Source organism: Doryrhamphus excisus, chromosome 23 (assembly GCF_030265055.1).
Source record: "Doryrhamphus excisus isolate RoL2022-K1 chromosome 23, RoL_Dexc_1.0, whole genome shotgun sequence".
Classification (NCBI taxonomy): Eukaryota; Metazoa; Chordata; class Actinopteri; order Syngnathiformes; family Syngnathidae; genus Doryrhamphus; species Doryrhamphus excisus.
In genome coordinates, this window is record NC_080488.1 from 10,282,513 (window position 1) to 10,302,746 (window position 20,234).

At 42.2% G+C, this 20,234-nt stretch overlaps 1 protein-coding gene and 1 long non-coding RNA gene across 3 annotated transcripts in view; both read right to left on the minus strand.

Moving 5' to 3' along the window:
- Positions 1–375: 375 nt before the first annotated feature.
- Positions 376–13,086, minus strand: LOC131110494 (uncharacterized). The gene is made up of 3 exons (XR_009120897.1): positions 12,949–13,086; positions 12,228–12,281; positions 376–919 (listed from the first exon to the last, which is right to left on the minus strand). It is a non-coding gene; the product is annotated as an uncharacterized LOC131110494 (long non-coding RNA).
- Positions 13,087–16,771: 3,685 nt separating this feature from the next.
- Positions 16,772–20,234, minus strand: part of ebf1a (EBF transcription factor 1a) — a 57,097-nt gene continuing 53,634 nt past the window's right edge. For both annotated transcript variants that reach the window (XM_058063170.1, XM_058063168.1), the window contains one exon: positions 16,772–18,966. In XM_058063170.1, coding sequence (XP_057919153.1) covers positions 18,935–18,966 — 32 coding nt within the window. In that variant the 3' untranslated portion in view covers positions 16,772–18,934. The remainder of the gene's footprint in view (positions 18,967–20,234) is intronic.

The window sequence follows — 20,234 nt, forward strand, 5'->3', positions numbered from 1 at the left end:
GACGAGGGACGCCATCTTGGTACTTGCCATGGGCAAAATACATGGGAGAATGAGCCCAATTTCAAACTATAACCAAATCATATGAAAGCGGATGTGTTTGAAATCCAAGGTTTGACAGTAATACATATTTGATGTACAATTTAGATATACAAATTTCATTTTTACTTTGTTATTTGACTTAAATTCCACCCTTTTATTCCACTTTGCTGCAAAATGATTCAATGAGAGTTTAATCTTACCACTAATAGGTTCAAGCATCCATTGGATCAACAAGTCATCAATGTTGTTTTTAAGGCAAGTTCTAGCTGGTGTTAGTTGTCTCTCTTCACCACAGCAGCTGCCTCTGATGTTATCTCTCGTTCATTTTCAAACACACTCACACACATTCACACACTCGTCTTTTATTGTTTTTTTTTTGTGTGTGTGTTTTTATAACTTCCAACTTAACTTCCAGCACAAATGCACCACTCACTCAGTCCTTGGGCGTGGATTGTTACTTTGAGATATAGCGGCAGAACGTCTAACTTCTTACTGCAAGACTAGTCATTGGTTTCCTCTCTAGGGATGCACACAATATAACTTATACTCACTTTATAGGACTTCTGTATTCCAGGAAGGAATATCTTCACGACAGAATCGAAGCCGGAGTTGGCGCTAAGCTATTTTGTGGCGAGGTTGTGGATACTGTGTGAAAAGGCTACAGCTTCATGAGTGAAATGACAAAGTTAGTTTGAACCTTACGGATCCTGAAATCCCCAGTGGTTACCCTTCCGCTCTCTGCTGATTGAGTGTGTGTGTGTGTCAGATTATTGGGTACCTGGGCTAACAGAGACAAGTCCCTCAGGTTCCTGTGTGGACGTTCTCGGGTCTGGTCAGTTAACCTCCATCTTTCTCTTTGATCGCCGCCGCTCAGACAACCCTGTGGGAAAACACAACAAACCTTCGTCAAATGTCTTTCATCACACACACAGAAACACTTTTATTCACTGCCGACACACACACACACACACACACACAAAACTTACACATGGACATATGCCAATGCACACATCCCCTCGTTCGCACATCTAGACCAAAGGGGTAATGCTATAGAGGGAGTGTCAGTGAGAGCAGGGTACTTAAGGTGCTATTACACCTCCATTACCTTTACTCTCATGCGCAATCAGAGAGAGGTGATGCCCCGCGCTCTGGCACTCTTTCCTCCGTGTACAAAACTGTGGACACAAGTCCGTCACTCGTCCACAATCATAAGGCAGGTGAGAGGATTTAATCAGATGTGTGTGTGATGGAGAAGGACCATAGCGTGGCGTTCAGGGAAGCTAACCAGAAGAGGCCTTTACTGTACCGATGATGAATGGAATGATGGATACGCCGAGTTTCACACGACTGTGAATTTCCTTTAATGAAACATATGAAAAGAAAACAGATTCCCTCCCATCCTCACTCGTTCTCTCTCTCTCTCTCTCTCTCTCTCAACTGGCCCTAGATAGTTTTGCTCCCCCCCCTTAGCTCCTCTGGGACCCCTTCTCTGTGTCGTTAATCAGAGCTCCTCTGCTCAGCTTCCCTCTTTTTCTTTTTCCAGCCAACACACACACTTTTACTGCACACACACACAGTACATGCACATGTGCAGTCTTATAGCCCCCCCCCCCCCCCCCTCCACACTCCCCTCCGTGCATCCTCAGCCCCATCCATCATAAAACAGCAGTGGGGAAGGTGGGGCTATGTGTAAATGTAAGTGCGTGTCAGGTTGTGTGTGTGTGAACGTCGGCACACATCTCCGTGTCTCCTCAGCAAAAATGAATTGAGACTTTACAAGAAGAAAGCAATTAGGCCGGGGCTTTGCCCTATCATTCACTGGCTAATGTATCAGAGGCAGAGTGAATATTATTAACGCACGGGGAGGGGTAAGGCTGTGTGGGTTTTTACAGCCAGAAGGTAGGACAAGAAAAGACTAATGATTGTGATGAAGTAACCCTGAGTTGACAGGTTTTAATCACTTGTAGGCTTTGCGGCTTCGCAGTCGATGTGCTTTATATGATAACTGCATGGCTTCCAGCTCCGTGGGCCTGCCACTCTCCACAACACTGGAATGGAAGACTCAAAAGAGTCATTATTAAACATGGACAAGGATGACTGGGTACAATTCAACACAATTACTCATTCCTCAGGATGTGAGGAAGTGGCCACAGGGCTCATGGAGAATGGAAAGCAACGGTGATATGAGAGCAGTGGTGTCATGTATTTGTGCCCTCTATGGACCCATGGAGGGTTGTTTTTTTTTTTTACCCTTCATGATCAATGTTGCTCTTGCTGGTGTTTGAAAATGAAGCTCTAACAATGTAGCCAAGTCTTTCGGAAACTATAAAGTGTTTACCTCCTTCTTGATTTCTTATTTTGCACATTTGTTACACTTAAGTTTCAGATCCGAAACACAACTGAAGACAAATTGCAGTTTTGAAATAAAACTTTCCAACAGTAAAATATGGTGGTGGTAGTGTGATGGTCTGGGGCTGTTTAGCTGCTTTTGGACCTGGAAGACTTGCTGTGATAAATGGAACCATGAATTCCTGCAGGAGGATGTCCGACCATCTGTTTGTGAGCTCAAGCTGAAATCCAAATTGAAATTGTCCACCTCTGAATGTCTGACGAAAAACTAAAGGAAGACTTTGGAATGGCCTATTCCAGGGGTGGGCAAACTACGGCCCGGGGGCCACATGCGGCCCACCAAGCGTCTGAATCCGGCCCGCCAGTTGCTTTCCAAGTATTTCAACTTTTAACATACAAGCTGGCAACATGACTTGCAATGTCGGATTAAAAAAAAAACACACACAAAAAATGTAAAATTCAATTTTGTAATTTTTGTAATGTGGTCTGATGTTTAAAGTGCTCCTGAAAAAAGGGACACAAGGACAAACAGCTGATAGTATGACACTTTTACAAATAAATTAGTCAACTAATTCAATGCAGAATGTTAGAATATAATTATAAACGTAAAATATTGTGTGTGTTAAATATATTTTCCGGCCCCCCCGGACAGTTTTGTAAACTCAACGCGGCTCACATGTCAAAAAGTTTGCCCACCCCTGACCTATTCTGACCTGAATCCTATTAAGATGCTGTCATGACCTTCAAAAGGTGGTTTAAACCCTCCAATGGGGCTGAATTACACCAATTCTGCAAATTAATCTGCAATTAAGCTTGGTTTACGCATCCGCAAAGTCACCACGCTATCTTCTCTGGTGATGTCACAAACATCTCAAAGTTCTGTGTCAAAATAAGAACCGCATCAAGTTGAACGTCTACCTCTAAAAGGTCTCGGGGTGGTGTGCAAACATGACATTCATTCACTTTTTAGCTTTGTGTGACACTTTCCTCTCTAGTAGTGAGCAATGACAACTGAAGAGATAGAAACACAGAATGTTCCTGAAGCTGGAATTAATTGTATGGAACAGCTCACCATTAAAGTGAGTTACGTTAACTCACAATGCAAAGTCATTGCGGCATGTATAATCAATATAGTCTTTTAATAAAAGGGGGAAAACAGTAGCTTCTGAGAATCCAATGAACTCCAAACGTTTGGCACATAAGACTGGTTAGGGAGCTCAGAAAATTATATTATATTGTATTATATTCTTATTTTGCAGCAGCTACCCTGCCTCCAACAGTACAGCCGTGATGGAAAGATAAGTGAGGAAGAGGCATCACTGAAAAGAGGACAGGGGTGACCGAGGTGGGCTTTTGATGGACAGAGTCAAGAAGGAGCAAGCAGAGGAGAAGTCGCGGTGTTGAACCACTGATGCGTAGAGACAAACCATTTGCACCTCAGCAGAGTGGCCCTTTTCTGTCTGTTTGTGTGTGTGTGTTTGTTGGGGCGGGGGGGGGGGGGGACTGGGTTGAGAACTTGGATAGGTCACAGTGTAATGGTGAGGTTTTTTAACAGCGTTTTAGTCGAACATCTCCAGCGCGGCCTTAAATGTCATGCATTTTAAAAAGTCAGATCTCACTGGGGACGTGCTGACACGGCTGTGTGCGCTCTCTTCAAACGGGAACCTGATTTAAAGCAACATTTCATGCTCTCTGGTTACATTTGTTGACATCACTCAGCTCTTAACGGCAAATGTGATATGATAACTCAATCAGGCAAAACGCTAAATATTGAGATAAGCCTGTCGTGACCCTGAAGAAAAATAGGAGGCCAGTGCGTTCCAGCCTGTTTCTGCGTTACAGTCACAATTACTGGAGATTACAGCCAAATGGCTTCCACATGGGCTCAGTGAAAACTTTACAATCTCCCACAATACACGACCAGGTGACTTTGTTTGGACAGAACCAGAAGAAGAGAGGAGGTGAAGGAAGTAAAGCAGAAAGCCTCCTGTGCTGCAGGGACTACATGACCTGGGCTGGGATCAGGATTTTACATGTGAACCGTCATGCAGCCATCATTCATTCTCCCATGGATGCCTTTTCCAAACTCTGTCAAATTGAAAGCAAATGTTGCGGGTCAGACCACACGAGAATAAAACACATTCTTGTTGTTTCACAATCTCCCACCAGAAAAGAGCTGGCTCAGAGGAGGACTGAAAAGGAACGAGCAAGCAAATGCAAAAATCAAAATCAGCTTGAACATCAGAGAAAGCGGAGGAATGCTGCACAACGGAAGCCCTTGAAAATATATTTGCTGTTTAAAACACAGAGACAGCAGCCTTAAAGGGATGGTGCGCAAAGGTTTCATTCGGGAAGTTTTTCTTTTGGTTAATTCTACCCCATTTTAACAGCTCATTGATTGAAACATGTACAACTGATGTATTGTAAAACTTTCTTTTTTTAAAACTTTCATTTTTATATGGGGAAAAATGATGTTTACCAATCACTTTAGTAGGCACCATACCAGAAAAACGACACTACTGACTGTTAGCTTTGGACAGTGTTGGAAATGAGCACTGGAAAGGTAACTGATATTATGATTCATGATGGAAAGAGTACTTTAACTCTCCAGCAGACACGACAATGTGAGCCAATAGAATGGCTCACATTTTTTTACCTGGTCATTCTACACATTGGAACTTGTTATCATGCACAGATCAATCATCAGTGCCTCAATGACCCCTACATTTTTATTTGAATGGGCTTCATGGTCATGACTATTTGCATAAAAATAAGATATCAGGTCATATCGGTATCAGTTTTTCTGCCGATATTGATATCGCCGTTTGAGTGAGACCTCAAACTGCGCTATGCACTGCAGATCAACGACACTTGCTACAGCAGTATGTCCTGTTTGGAATTATTATTTTAAACACATAGTCGGCAATGACTATAATATGGAGAAATACGTATTTCTTCAATACTTCTAATCTAATATCATACACAACTAGCACTTGATGTTTGTGCCACGTCAAAATATCCGGCTTGCATCTGTATCGTTGCTAACAGGAGGACACGTTATAATAGTTAAATGACTTTTTTGTTGAGACAAAATGTTTATATTCAAATAAATACGGCACCTTTTCCATAACTTACAATGCACATTGCAGCATTAATCACATTTTGGTTTTGAAATTGAAATGCATCCAGTTGCATCACACTAAACAAAGCATAATGTGTTCGCTCATTGCTTGAGAAGAGGCTGCCAATATCATTATCAGTAGATCTTGGTATCAGTAATGAAGTGCTGGATGATATTGGTATATCTGATTTTGATGGGGAAACCCGATAGAGCATCTCTTGTTAGGAAAAAATTAATTAGAATTAAGGCCCGACTTTACTGGCTACCAGATGTGTAAGTCTTTATATAAAAGTTAAAATACGGGAAACTATTAAAACTAGAGGGTGCCGGGAAAGAAGGACAAAATAGGGTAGTTTCCCAGGGGAAACTGGAGGGTTGACAGGCATGCAATTGTCTTTGTGTATTGAGCCACATACACATAACAATGCTATGTCTTCATTTAACCAAAATTAATGGAAGTATGAAAATGATTGTTCCATTGACACATTAAAATTTTAACTGGGTTACCCCATCTTTAATTCCCAGCGCATTTAAAGTCATCACTGGGGAAAGAATTCAACCAATTTAGAACTTTAATATCATTTTTATTATAAGTTGGGGTGGGTGGTGATTTTTTTCTCTCACTATAGGCTTCCAAAAAACATCAATTACTAATGCTTTTATGTTCCCCTTCCCACCCAATAACATTATATAGTCTCTATGTCAGTAAAAGGAAGGAGGCGATTGTTAAGCTGAGGGAAGTCATTTCTACTTTTTTTCCGCCGCTTTTAGTCCATAAAGTAAATGTGTTGAAATGTTCTTTTAGTTCACAAAAAAGTGAAACAATGGAGGGTAAAGTCAGAGCATGTGGTCGTTAACTCAGACTGGCATACCTGTCTTGCTTTTATAGGTGGCAAAAGCTACTAATCCTTCAGTCCAATATTTATTTAGTCCAAGTTTTGCTTTCCTGGACCCTTGCTATGCATCTCCCCGGCTCGCTGCTTATATATATTCCTGGCCCTTGATGTATTCCTGGCTCAGGAAACAAGTTTTAGTGGCCCGCAAGGGCTGAGTGAGAATTGACAGTGTGTGCCAGAGTGAGAGGGAGACGTAAGGGGGGGTCGGGGGGGCTGTTTTACTTTGTAAGGTCACTCAGAGTACATCTGTATGGAGTGGGAACTCACTCGCTTTCACTGTCACAACCACTCACAACAGCCATCTGTAATGTTGTTATGTAGAGCACTGTGTCCCTTTGTCCCTTCCACACACACACACACACACAAGTATGCACAACACACACGTAAAGGTGAACGCACACGTGCATCGACCTCCAACCCGCACGACGTGTCGCTGTTCACATGACAACAAATGAACCCGTGCAAACATCATCATCACCGTCGCGATCACGCCGGCGTCTAATTGCAACCCCATGTGTTTCTAATGAAAAAGTTGTTTTAGGGTTTTATTCCGCTCGGCTGTCAAACAATTCAGCCGTGTTTTGAAATATAATTGTGGCGACCGTAAGAGTTTCAAACCCAAACCAAAACATCGCGGCGATGCTGGTTTCTAATGTTTCTAATTTGTTAAAATATGCTGAGTGAATGACAAAAGTAGAAGTCCGAGCTGCCAAGAAAAACATATCAGAGGCCGGGCGGTGTGGAAATACAGAGTCTCTTTTAGAAACATGATCAATGTAACCTTTGTTACAGGAAGGCGAGAGAGAGCGAGGGGAGAGTGGGAGTGTGGGGGCCAAAGAGACAACTTACACAGACACTTGTGTACATGTTTATTTATCACCATATCCGCTGTGGATGCAAGGGTCAAAGAGATCTTCCAAATCAGAGCTGCCTTTTGGGTATGCACCGCTTATGCGTATATATAAGTACACAAGCAGTGTTGTGGTAAAGCAAACGGTGGGGGGGGTGAATATGTTAGAGAGCAATTTTGGTGTGTCAAAGTGTCAAAAGTGGAGTGGAAGAGGAGAGAGGTTTAATCATTCACAGATGGGAAGTGGATCTTTTACTTCTCATTTATGCTTGTTCACTCCCAGACTGGACCAAGAAGGATGTATAACGCCCCCACCCCCCCGACACACACACATAAACCCAAAACCAACATACAGCTTGTAGATGCTTGTACACTGGTTTTGGAAAAAGTGTTTTCCCAACAATTTTATGTATTAGTCAATGACAAACACAACTGAACACAAAATGCAGATTATCATTGAACCGTTTCATTATTAAGACGGGAAAAAGCTCCAGAATTGTGTGTTTGCACCCTTAATATACTGTAACTGGTTTGGTTACCCTTAGCAGCAACAACTGGAATCAAGCGTTTTGATAACTTGCAATGAGTCTCTTACTGCACCGATGAGGAATTTTACCCCACTCATCTTTGCAGAAATGTTGTAATTCATCCACATTGAAGGGTTTTTGAGCATGAACTGCATTTTTAATGTCATGCCACCTTGGCATTTCAATAGGATTCAGGTGAGGACAAGAACACTCCAAAGTAGAGATGAGCAGGATACTCATTTATAACAAGTATCCAGTTACAGATAATGCATATTCGATATTTTAATCATGTTTAAAGAAAATGCTCATTATGTATTCATTCTTAATGCTCTGTGATTGGCTAGTCACACACAGTGACCGCCTCTCCCGAGACTGACTCTGCAAGCATCAGACACAGAGGAGCTCAGTGGTGCCTCATCAACATACAGTACACGGTGTATTTGGAAAGTTTGATGCCGCACAAGGACGGCATTCTGCATGTATGGCTGGCATATGCGTGCTAAAATATTACATCCCTCTCAATATGTTACAATCTTAAAATTGTTTCATGAACGAGTTTTTAAACAAGACATCGGGCACGATCGTGCATCTGTCACTGACTGTGTTTTTCGTCTGCTTGCCTGCTGGTGATATAAAGTCAGTTGGAAACGTGCTTGCGGGGTACACCCTGGACTGGTCGCCGGCCAATCGCAGAGCACATATATGTAGACAAACAACCATTCACACTCACTCCCAGCCTCAATATCCTGCTGCAGAACCCAAGTTGGCTTCAGGTTAAAGTCACAAACAGATGGCCCCAACATTTATTCAGGATTTTTTTAAGAGACAACAGAATTCAATGTTCTTCCAGGTCCTGAAACAGCTCCAGACCATCACACTACCACCACCATATTTGACTGTTTGTATGATGTTATTTTTCTTAAAATACTATGGTGTTAGTTTTCCTGCAGATGCAACGGGTCACAAATCTTTCAAAAAGTTCAACTTTTGTCTCGTCAGAGTATTTTTCCAAAGGTCTTGGAGATCATTAAGATGTTTTCTGGCAATATTGAGATGAGCCTTAATATTCTTTTTGTTCAGCAGTTTTCATCTTGGAACTCTGCCACGAAGAATGTTTTTTTTGTGTGTGTCTTTATGGTGGAGTCTTGAACACTGACTTTAACTGAGGCAAGTGTGGCCTGCAGTTCTTTGGATGATGTTATGCTGTCTTTTGTGACCTTTTGGATGAGTCGTCGCTGCGCTGTTGGGGTAATTTTGGTTGGGTAGCCACTCCTGGGAAGGTTCACCACTGTTCAATGTTTTCCCATTTGTGGATAATGGCTCTCACTGTGGTTTGCTGGAGTCCCAAAGCTTTAGAAAGGGCTTTATAACTGTTTCCAGACTGATAGATCTCAATTATTATATTATTATATGTCTTAAGGGGGGGTGGGGGTCACTTTTTCCACACAGGGCCATGTCGGTTAGGACCCCCCCCCCCCTTAATAACTTAATAATAAGTTTCATTTAAAAAGACATGTGCTCAGTTGTGTTGTATTTGGCTAACATTTAAATTTGTTTGATGATCTGAAACACTTAAGTGTGACAAACATGCAAAAAAAACACAATCAGGAAGGGGGGAAACACTTTTTCGCACCACTGTAGATGGTGTGTGTATATGTGCAACGGAGAGAAAGAACTACATTCAAATGGTTGCAGCACATCTCTTTTTTCCCTCCCGCTGCTTTCTGTTTCTCTTTCCTTCCCTCTTTCGTTCCCTCCCCACATATCTGTTTCTCAGAAGAATAACATACAAACCCTCTGTGAAAGGATTCATGGTTTATTAAACCAGAGGTCCTTTTCCTGTTTCAACACGGACAAGAAAAAATAAATAGCACTGTTTGCTTTCTCTCCCATCTTAGCCATATATCTGTCATATTTCTCAAGTTTACCTCTGCCAAGGAAGTTATGTTTTCATCGCTGTGGGGTTCTTTGTTGGTTTTTGTGTACCGTCTTTTGTTGTTTGATCTGTCAACCCTGATTTTTGAGCTTCTTTTTCACCATTTTTTTTATTGGAGATGCTGGATAATGGCCAACAATCTTCAATAATGAATGAACATGAATAAAGACTTTCTGTAAAATAAGACACTGCTTAATGCAATGTTTGAAAAAGTGGCATATTTATTTTTTTAAATATGTTATTTGGCCCTGGGTATACCCAATCTTGTGGCCAGAGTCAATTGGGATAGTCTCCAGCTGACAATGACGTTGCTGTTCCTGCACTTAAGAATAAACAAAACTGTACTGTATTGTTCAAAACCCGCCGTTTTTTTGTGTTTTTTTCATGAAAATATTCACCCAAATTTTGCCATCGGTTCTTGTAGACTGTCACGATAATTGTGCAATAATGCGTGTAACAAAGTGTTGTATTGTGTGTATTGAATGGATCAGAAAACGTAATGTATTGATTGGAGTTACATGGTTTCTAATTCATAATAAAAGGTTTAACATTAAACGTCTTTGACTATGTCTCGACACTTTATTGTCTATAAAATCCTATCATATTCGGCTATTGGGATCTTATCACATATTCTCCTGTCCCATCAGTCTGGAAGAAAGTTTACCGCCGTTTAGCGAGTGAGATCTTTGGTCACTCATTGATTTAGAATGAGACAAATGTTCAAGCCTTGGAGGAGGTCTGTGCTCTCCGAGTGCTCTTGTTTTCCTCCTCCACCCTCAAATCATCCTGATTGTGTGGCTAAATCTTTTTAAGTTTGCTCTTTAAGTGTTTCCTCCCCTAATCCTCCCACGTACTAACATTATGTTGTCAAGTGAAGTTTGGTCTTCGGGACACCAATCAGGCACATGGCCCATTAAAGCAGAACGTGTGACCGCTGAATGGGTCCCATTGGTTTACACCCCGTGTCTGCATGGCCGCCGCGTGTGTTCGAAGCGGGCAACACTCAGATAACTCAGGCTAATGTATTGTCCTGAGCCTGCACCCTGACACATCCCCCTGCTGGCGTCTGGTCATTCATTACTACTAATTTGACATGTTTACGGACCCCCCTCCTAACATTACATACTTAAAGCAATCGACTGACCTTAAATGGAAACACCTACAGCCGCACGGCACGTCGATACCGCATGAAGATGTTTGTGTCTGTGCTTGCGCATGCTCTCGCGTCTGCGTGTCGCCGTGACGCAGTGCATCAATACCGAGTTCGTTAGTGGATAATCTGGAGGAGCAGCTGAGTTATGTCTCCTGCATTATCGCGGTAAGTGTGCATAATGCGGCTGAGAGGTCAACAATTCAAAGTAAAGCGAGGTGTGTGTCCACACACACACACACACACACACACAAGTGGAAGAAAAGACAACTCAGACGATGTGAGAAGATAGAAATTAGCCTCCCTCGTTTCTTTTGTTTGCCTTTTTTACATATTCAGCACTTAAATACAGCATTGTGTCATTAAATGAGCAATCTTGCGTTGTCTTTCACTGATACACAACATTAATCACCAATTAGCTTGTCCTGCGACCGGCCACCTCTCTCATTAGAATATGATCGAATATAATGGTACTTAATGATGCTTAGGAAACATAATTAAATGACTGAGCTGTAGAACATGCAGACGGACCGCGGTGCATCAATCAAAGATGACCCTGTCAATCCAGCATTCATTGAGATTGTGCAGACAGGCTGCACAAAAAACAATGTATGCATATGTGTGTTGAAAACCACTGGCCTCTATCGCGACCTCATTAGGGGAAAATGAAGGGTGGACGTGTCCTCATCACAAGATACCGTTGGAGCTTCAAAGTGTGAATGACATTAATATGTGCCTCAGTCACTTGGCCTATGGAGCTGTACTGGAACAGATGAAAAAAATAATAACGGCTGTATCTCTGTGAGGTAGCTGCTTCCAGCCCTAATTATCATGTGAATAAATGGAATAAATAATCTACATTATTTATGGATTTGCTTTTATCATTAATCAACATAACAAAAAGCGTGTCTAATGTGCTGGCTGAGAGGAGAATGCATATGGGGAAAGAAGATGGAAAGAAAAAGAGTTTTGTTTTTTTTCTTTTGCTTTAGTAGAACAATAAAGATAAGTGTAACATGCTTGCTTAACACACACATACTTTGCCCGCCTCCCACCCGCTCTCTATATACGATAAAATCTATCTTTGTATCTCTATCGCTCTAACATCCATTATACACCTCAGCCCCTCACCCTCCCCACTCATTAGAGCACTGCACAGTAAATTAGCAGCAGCAATTACAAGGCGTATAAAGCATGTGCTCTGCCGGCTTCCCTCTGACAGGTACCACACAGATCATAGACAGACACACACAGTCACCGCTATAATTACTGTGGGAAACGACCGCACACCCTCATAAGTGAGAGCACAAACCTCCAATGTGAGTGCACGCTCATATCCAAGGAGTAGCGTGTGCGTACCTTAAATGTGCTCCGTCTTACTGGCAGCCAGATGTGCTGTGGGGTTTTGTGCACCTGCAAAAGCACAATATTACATTACCACAGATACACATTATCGCTACTGTAGCCTTGTTTCTACCTCGGAGTAGAATTCAGCATGGTAAGGTAAGCATGGCAGGGTTCACGACACGAGCGTCTTCTATTGACCTGTGAACTTTTCACTGAATCAATCAATGACTTTTTCTTACAGACCCAATTCTCAGCACAAGACTCATCATACGTTGAAGAGACAGTGTTGACAATTTAGTGACATTTACCACCCCGATAGCGCTATCTTTAGTGAGTCGGGGTGCACGTTCAAATTCAAAGACGGGACTCGTTTCTTGCGTCAGGTATTTATTCGGTAATAAAACACAGGCGATCAATAAAAACTAATTAGTTTTTAGTTTTCCCGCAAGCAGGCGGGAGTGGATCTTCACCTTGGGGCAAGTCTGAAAGCTGTAGGAATCTCTACAATGCAACCCGACCCCTAATGAGCAACGGCGACAAGAGCCCCCCCCTCCTATATCACTTATCCTGTAGCAACATTTGACTTCCTGGTGCAACAAAGTGGTTTCCAATGCGTACTCATGCACTTCTGCCATAGTGCTCTTTTTTATTGATACCGACGTTGGGATGGATTATCCTACCACTAGAATGCAGAAACAGAGGCAGCTTAAAATATTTTTTAAAAAGTACTCACTTTTGTGCAGGATAAGGCGACAAAAGGTGAAAAAGGTTCTGTGAGAACAAATAACAGAAGCAACAGGTAAGTAAACCGTTTAGGTGACAGCACAGGTGAGGGGAACAGAGTCAGGGAACCAGCGGCATCCCTGCAACTCAGCCACTAATTGCAATTGCAAACAGCTGTTGGTCAAGCAACTGCAACATCCCCCCGGCAGGAAATGCAAACATTACAAAATAAGAGTGTGGAGCATGGCATTATCATTCTTTTTAATTTTTTTTTAACAATGTCTGTCTTCACAGTCATCAAATCTGGTGGTCAAATCCCTAATAATCCAACACATGTGGCTGCATGTTAAAAGCCGACATTTTAAAAGGATACATTGCCGTTTATCATCAACACCTATACGGTTTGGGATCCATTTTAAGTATTCGTGAATGTGACCAACCACAGCAGCGTAGGAGTGCCAGGAGGCGGACCGTGGGTGGAATACATTAAAACCAACCGTGTTCGCGGGAACCACGAAATCCAAAGAAATACAACTGAATAGGTGCAAGTTCTGGAAGAACTATCAAGCTTTATTCATTCATTCATTTTCTACCGCTTTTCCTCATGAGGGTCGCGGGGGGTGCTGGAGCCTATCCCAGCTGTCTGAGAGCCTGAGAGGCGGGGTACACCCTGGACTGGTGGCCAGCCAATCAAAGTGCACATATAGACAAACAACCATTCACACTCACATTCATACCTATGGACAATTTGGAGTCGCCAATTAACCTAGCATGTTTTTGGAATGTGGGAGAAAATCCACGCATGCACGGGGAGAACATGCAAACTCCACACAGAGATGACCGAGGGTGGAATTGAACCCTGGTCTCCTAGCTGTGAGGTCTGCGCGCTAATCACTTGACCGCCGTGCCGCCCCTATCAAGCTTTATGTGCTGGTTATTGTGTGTAGCTGCTCTATAGGAGTCCACAAGTCAATACAAAGGGCCGAAACATGAGCATAATAGGTCCCCTTTAAAGGAAAATTAGTAGTAAAGGTATAAAGTTATATGAAATATCCACAAACTTGTGAGTCCATGAATGCTGAAGCCCCTGTGTACAAATGTATAATACTACATACCAAACTGAAGCCGTACTGCTTGGTGTACATAGTATTATAAATAATATTAAGTGTGATGAGGAATGCAGCTCTTTGTCCATTGTATAGCTATTTTTCCAACACAGCATATTATTAATATTCATTCCTTGTCTTTTTGCTCTGTTTCCATTCTCCAACCCACCCCCACTTCTCCCCCCATCCTCTCCTCTCTCATTTCTTTCTTTTCTTTATGTGGGATCCCCATGGGGACTCCTGTTTTTTCTTTCAAATACGCCTCTCCACTACCCTTCCTCTCTTCATGTGTCCATACAGAGAGGAGAATGAGAAGTAGGAGGAGTGCGAGATGGTGCGGAATATGTGCATTAATATATTTCATTAGGATACTAGTAGCAGAGAAACTCCTGAACAGCGCCGCTCTTGATGTGCCGAGGCTGTGGCACCGCTATCCAAAGTAGCCGCTCTCCAGGAATAGTGTCTTTGAATGGGATGTCTCCAGAGGCCGGCCGCGGGCCTCCCACTCCTATTGTCCTCCTCCACACTGACCACTCTATCTGGGCCGGGGGAAAGCTGGAGCAAAATGGCTTCACCTTTTGTCTATGTGTATTTATGATTTATGTGTTTGAGTGTGTCTGCTCAGATGCCGTGTGTGTTGTGGAGCGGTGGATTCCCAGGAGCCGCGTGCTGATGCTCGGCTCGCTAATCAAAAACATTAGGCTCCGTGTAGTCACCTCCATAATTCAATATTCCACCTCTTACTGCTAAATCATGCACCCTACTTTACTGTTTGTCAGCAAACTACCAACTCGGTTATTACATACCCAAGGAAAAGGCCCTGCACAATTATAAAGTTGCAAGCAATTAAAGAGGCACTCAAGTGTTGACAAATCCTTAATTCATCACTACTTCCAGGTTCCCCTCGGCTCTACGGAAGCCTCCAGTTACGCACACGGAGGTCAGCGGAACCCCGGGATCTGCTGTTTTCACAAGGTAATCCAATCGCGGCCTCTTAAATTAGATATGCAAAAAATAAAAAAGAAATTAATTTTCTGCTGATGACCGGGTATGCAAATGATGACTCAATTATGGTGGGCTGGTGCGTTTGCAATTAATAACCTTGAAATCATCATTAACTAATATGTTTAGGAGGAAACTTGTCAGGCTAACCATGTTCACCATGCCATCGCTAATGCATTAATGAATTTCATTCATTACAGAGAGATGCTTTGCGAGGTCGGGGGAGGGATGCAGGCCTGTTTTTGACCTGGGGAATTGGTCTCAGCAACTCATACGTCACTCACATTTTGCTGGTATTTTGGAGTATTGGAATGAATTGAATATTTTTGGAGCTAGAGCATAAAATACTGTTTATGACCTTCTATATATGGTTGTTAACATCATTAGTGACCTCTAGACATGAGCGTATAGTCCCCTTTACACTTGTATTATTCAATATAATAAATATTGAATAATTTGCGTGCCTTATAGTGGTATTTTAGACCATTTTGTCATGTTTACAGGCTCCATAATGCAAATTTTTTTTCATAAAGATTATGAAAGTTCATTCATTCATTTTCTACTGCTTATCCTCATGAGGGTCGCGGGGCGATGCTGGAGCCTATCCCAGCTGTCTTCGGGCGAGAGGCGGGGTACACCCTGAACTGGTCGCCAGCCAATCACAGGGCACATATAGACAAACAACCATTCACACTCACATTCATACCTATGGACAATTTGGAGTCGCCAATTAACCTAGCATGTTTTTGGAATGTGGGAGGAAACCGGAGTACCCGGAGAAAACCCACGCATGCACGGGGAGAACATGCAAACTCCACACAGAGATGGCCGAGGGTGGAATTGAACTCGGGTCTCCTAGCTGTGAGGCCTGTGTGCTAACCAGTCGTAATGACTTTTTAGATCATGATAACAACATTCATAGAATAAGTTTTTCAGGGACACTTGCAAAAAGTTAGAATGAACATGATATTCACTTCCCTGTGGGACAAAAACGAGCTCCAAACTAACCACATTGTTTGTTTGCCTTAAAAATAAAATGTCACGCAAATCGTTCAGAGCAGTCGCAGTTTCTATATCAACTCATTTGCTACCAAAGACGTATATATACCACTGTTACGTTTTTTTGTGTCAGAGGCAAAAATAGGCGATGAGCCATAAAGGAGAACTCTGAAGCAACCAGGAAGTGAAAAGGCTTGGAGCTGTGTCGTGTTCAAGAGATTACACATTGAAGGGAAATTGTAATGCATGCTCATAGTAAGTAGTTCACGATGTCATACAAATGTATTACTCTTTTGAATGCATATTGTTTTACATAAGTGGTCCCTCCTACGTTCCTCATCACCCGGCTCACGTGGATGAACTGGGGGTTGGGAGGTGAGGTGGGGGGCAAGCACTACACAGTTGATGGGTATGTCATACAACTTCCTGTTCAGCAGTTTGAGTGTGAATGTATGATATTATGTTATTTATTATTATTTATATGGGAAAAAAACAGCATCACAGAACCGGAAGCTCCCATATTTTACCCGTCTTTACCAACCCCTGTCTGGTTTGAATTTTTTCCTGTAGAAAGAGGAAGAAAAAACAGCAATCTGTAAGGGTAACAGTGCATTCATTGCATTGGCATAGTACAGTTGGGGAATTTCCAACAGTTTTTTCCAAACAGGGACGGTGTTCTGTTAAAAGTTAAAAGTAAAAATGTACCTTTCAAAAAGGAGCACAAAGTCACAGACAAGATGTAACTTTAATTCAACATTGTGAGAGTCCAAAAGTTATCTTACAGCTCATCAAAAACAATAACAATCTATACAGTAGATTTTTTTCTTCTCTTAGAGCTTTTTTAGTGTATTTGCAGTCAAAGACAAAAAAAAAAAAAAAAAAAAAACAGAGGAAAAATACACTGGCTATTTGGTTTGCATCTGTCCTTTTCGTTGTACAAAATGTTACCAATATTGAGAATCAGGGTTGAGTGGAGCTTATAGGTTGTTTCCAAAGAAGCCATTGATTTGTACCACAAAAGACCTTTTTTGTGTGTGTGTGTGAGAAACTGATATGGCCTCAGAAACAACACAAAGTGCCTCGAAACACTCGTCTGTCAGCAAGCGCCTCTGCGTTGAAATGCTGCTTAACAAAACCCGACGGAGAGAAAGCGAAAAGCCCCATTCTATGTCTGTCTGTCCAGCAACAGCTTGAAGACACACACACACACACACACACACACATACACAATAAAACAAAAATAAAGAATTCCAGAAATGAGCTCCCGTTTTTTGTGGCTTGAAATGAAGTCTTATTGTGGATACATGAGGTGATGGTGATTCTACAGTCTGTGTGGGATTAAAATTGTGCTGCATCAGCGCTTCACTGTGCTACTTTATGTTGAACTGCAATTAAACAGCTCAAAAAGGTGACATGATGAAGCAAATAAAAGTCTTATGTTTGTACATACGTTGGGCTGTTTTTGAATTATGGCTCTTTGTATTCTAGTGTGGCTTCGAGTTTGTGCTTTGCCCCCCGTCCCACCCCAACCCCAACCCCTTACCCGAAGTTCCCACGAATTCCTATGTGGCAAAGAGACAATTGTGGCGAGACTATAAAACTGTACATGTGATTGAAAGAAGAATGGCATTGCATTGTTAAGGCATCTAGACTGCTGGTAAAGGTTACAGTGACAGAAAACAAGAGTGTAAAGATACAGTATGGAAGCAGGCATAAATAACATGGACAAAGAAAAACACGTAGCTCTCCTGATGTGCACACACACACACACACACACACACACTCACACACGCACACAAAAAGACACTCAAGAGAAGAACCCATGCATATTAACAGTATCCATTTGAAAAAACAAAAAGATATAGCTTTACAGTATATATTAATGTGTGTATATATTCTTTAGAAAATCTACTTCAACCAAATACTCTGAATAAGATGCTACGTTTTGCCATACCATAAACATTTTCATAAGAAAACAAAACCAAAAAAAAAAAGACAGACACGTTTTATTAACTTATACAAAAATAGACAATGGCGTGGTGGGTGAGTCACATACAAAACAAAACACGTTTAAATAGTGAGCGACAACAGAAACACACGTGATGTATGTTCACAACACAACTAAACAAAGGCGATGTACAAATACAAGGGATAAATACATTATTTATAGGATATTTTACACAAAAATCCCCTTTTTGTATCCAAATCCTTGTTTTTCTCCTCATGTTTTTAACAAAACACCTACTGTACTTCTGTACTGAGAAGCTGCCTTAAGACATTTCATGTTTACATTTCAAACTAGAGCTATTGCAAAAAAAAAAAAAGCTAAAAGAAACAAAACAAACAAAAAAAATCACTTTTTTTATATATACAAAAATATATCACATATATCACGCTTGTATTGTAGGGTTGCTAGACTCCTTCAGTACAGTACAGTGCTGGCTGGACGCACACATACTCAGGCTTTTCAAGTTTTTACTAACGTCAGCAATTTTTTTTTTTTAAACGCTTATGAAAAGCTCCATCGTCACAGTTTTAGTAGAACAGCATTAAGGAAGGACGAGAGGCATGATGAAATAGAATGTGTGGTTTGACTGTTGCTTGTGCTGGTTCCAATGCTAAGACAGATCCAGTAAGTAAAAATACATATATGCTCTTCTCATGAGGTCGGGGTTGGTGGGAGATCACACTGTGGGGCATCCAACACGGTGTCAGAGAAGCTACACTAATTCAACCAAAAGGGAAATCACATGGCAAAAAGCTTGTCCCATCTTCTCCTCGGATGAAATCCCAGTGGAAAGGCCTGAGTTTGAACCGTTATCTTCACTTCCGTCTCTTCAGCTGCGCCAGCTACTACTGTGTCGTGTTCTTCCTCTTTTTCCAGATGCCCTACATGGGTGGAACAATCATCCCCGGAATTGCTGCTTGTGGGAAAATAGGGGGAGGAAAGCGGGACAGAGGAAGAGAGAAAGAGAGAGAGGTCAGTCATGTGATAGCTGGGTTTCGTGTGTCATCACAACAGTCCCATAACACCGACATGCTCCAGCGTCTTGTCCTACAAGGACACACCTCGAGCTCTCATTAGCTCCTCATTCCGGGAAGAGCCCAAAACATTTTTACTCTTCTCCGCTGCTTACACCTGGCACATGGAAATGGACATATGAACCCTCCACACCCGCCAACCCTCCTGTTTTTCCAGGGAAACTCCCACATCCTCCCTGGCATTGCAGGTGACAGTGATAAAGTAAGCACTAACGGATCATTTTTTGTGGGAATTTTCCTTTATTTTCAAATGTAGAGGCACATATGGACCCCTCAAGGCCGCAAGTACCCCTGCAGAATCTGGACTTCCCAAGGCCACAAGTACCCCTGCAGAATCTGGACCCCCCCAAGGCCACAAGTACCCCTGCAGAATCTGGACTTCCCAAGGCCACAAGTACCCCTGCAGAATCTGGACTTCCCAAGGCCACAAGTACCCCTGCAGAATCTGGACTTCCCAAGGCCACAAGTACCCCTGCAGAATCTGGACCCCCCTAAGGCCACAAGTACCCCTGCAGAATCTGGACCCCCCCCAAGGCCACAAGTACCCCTGCAGAATCTGGACCCCCCAAGGCCACAAGTACCCCTGCAGAATCTGGACTTCCCAAGGCCACAAGTACCCCTGCAGAATCTGGACCCCCCAAGGCCACAAGTACCCCTGCAGAATCTGGACTTCCCCAAGGCCACAAGTACCCCTGCAGAATCTGGACCCCCCAAGGCCACAAGTACCCCTGCAGAATCTGGACTTCCCAAGGCCACAAGTACCCCTGCAGAATCTGGACCCCCCCAAGGCCACAAGTACCCCTGCAGAATCTGGACCCCCCTAAGGCCACAAGTACTCCTGCAGAATCTGACAGCTGTAATCATTCCACCTTTACATAATAACAATGCTCATTTTTTATTGACACTATCCCAGAAGAAAGTGTTCATATTAACATTTGTATTTTCCTCTTGAGTATTTTTTTCCCAAATATTCAAATATTGTAACATTTATTGATTTACCAGGGTGATTATATTTCATTATTATTCTAACCTTATAAAAACATGAAACATATCAAAATCAAATACTGTGATTTCATATGAAAAGTAAAATCAGGGTTATTTTCTTAACAATGTCCCTAATACAGTATTTTATGGGATCATAACTAGT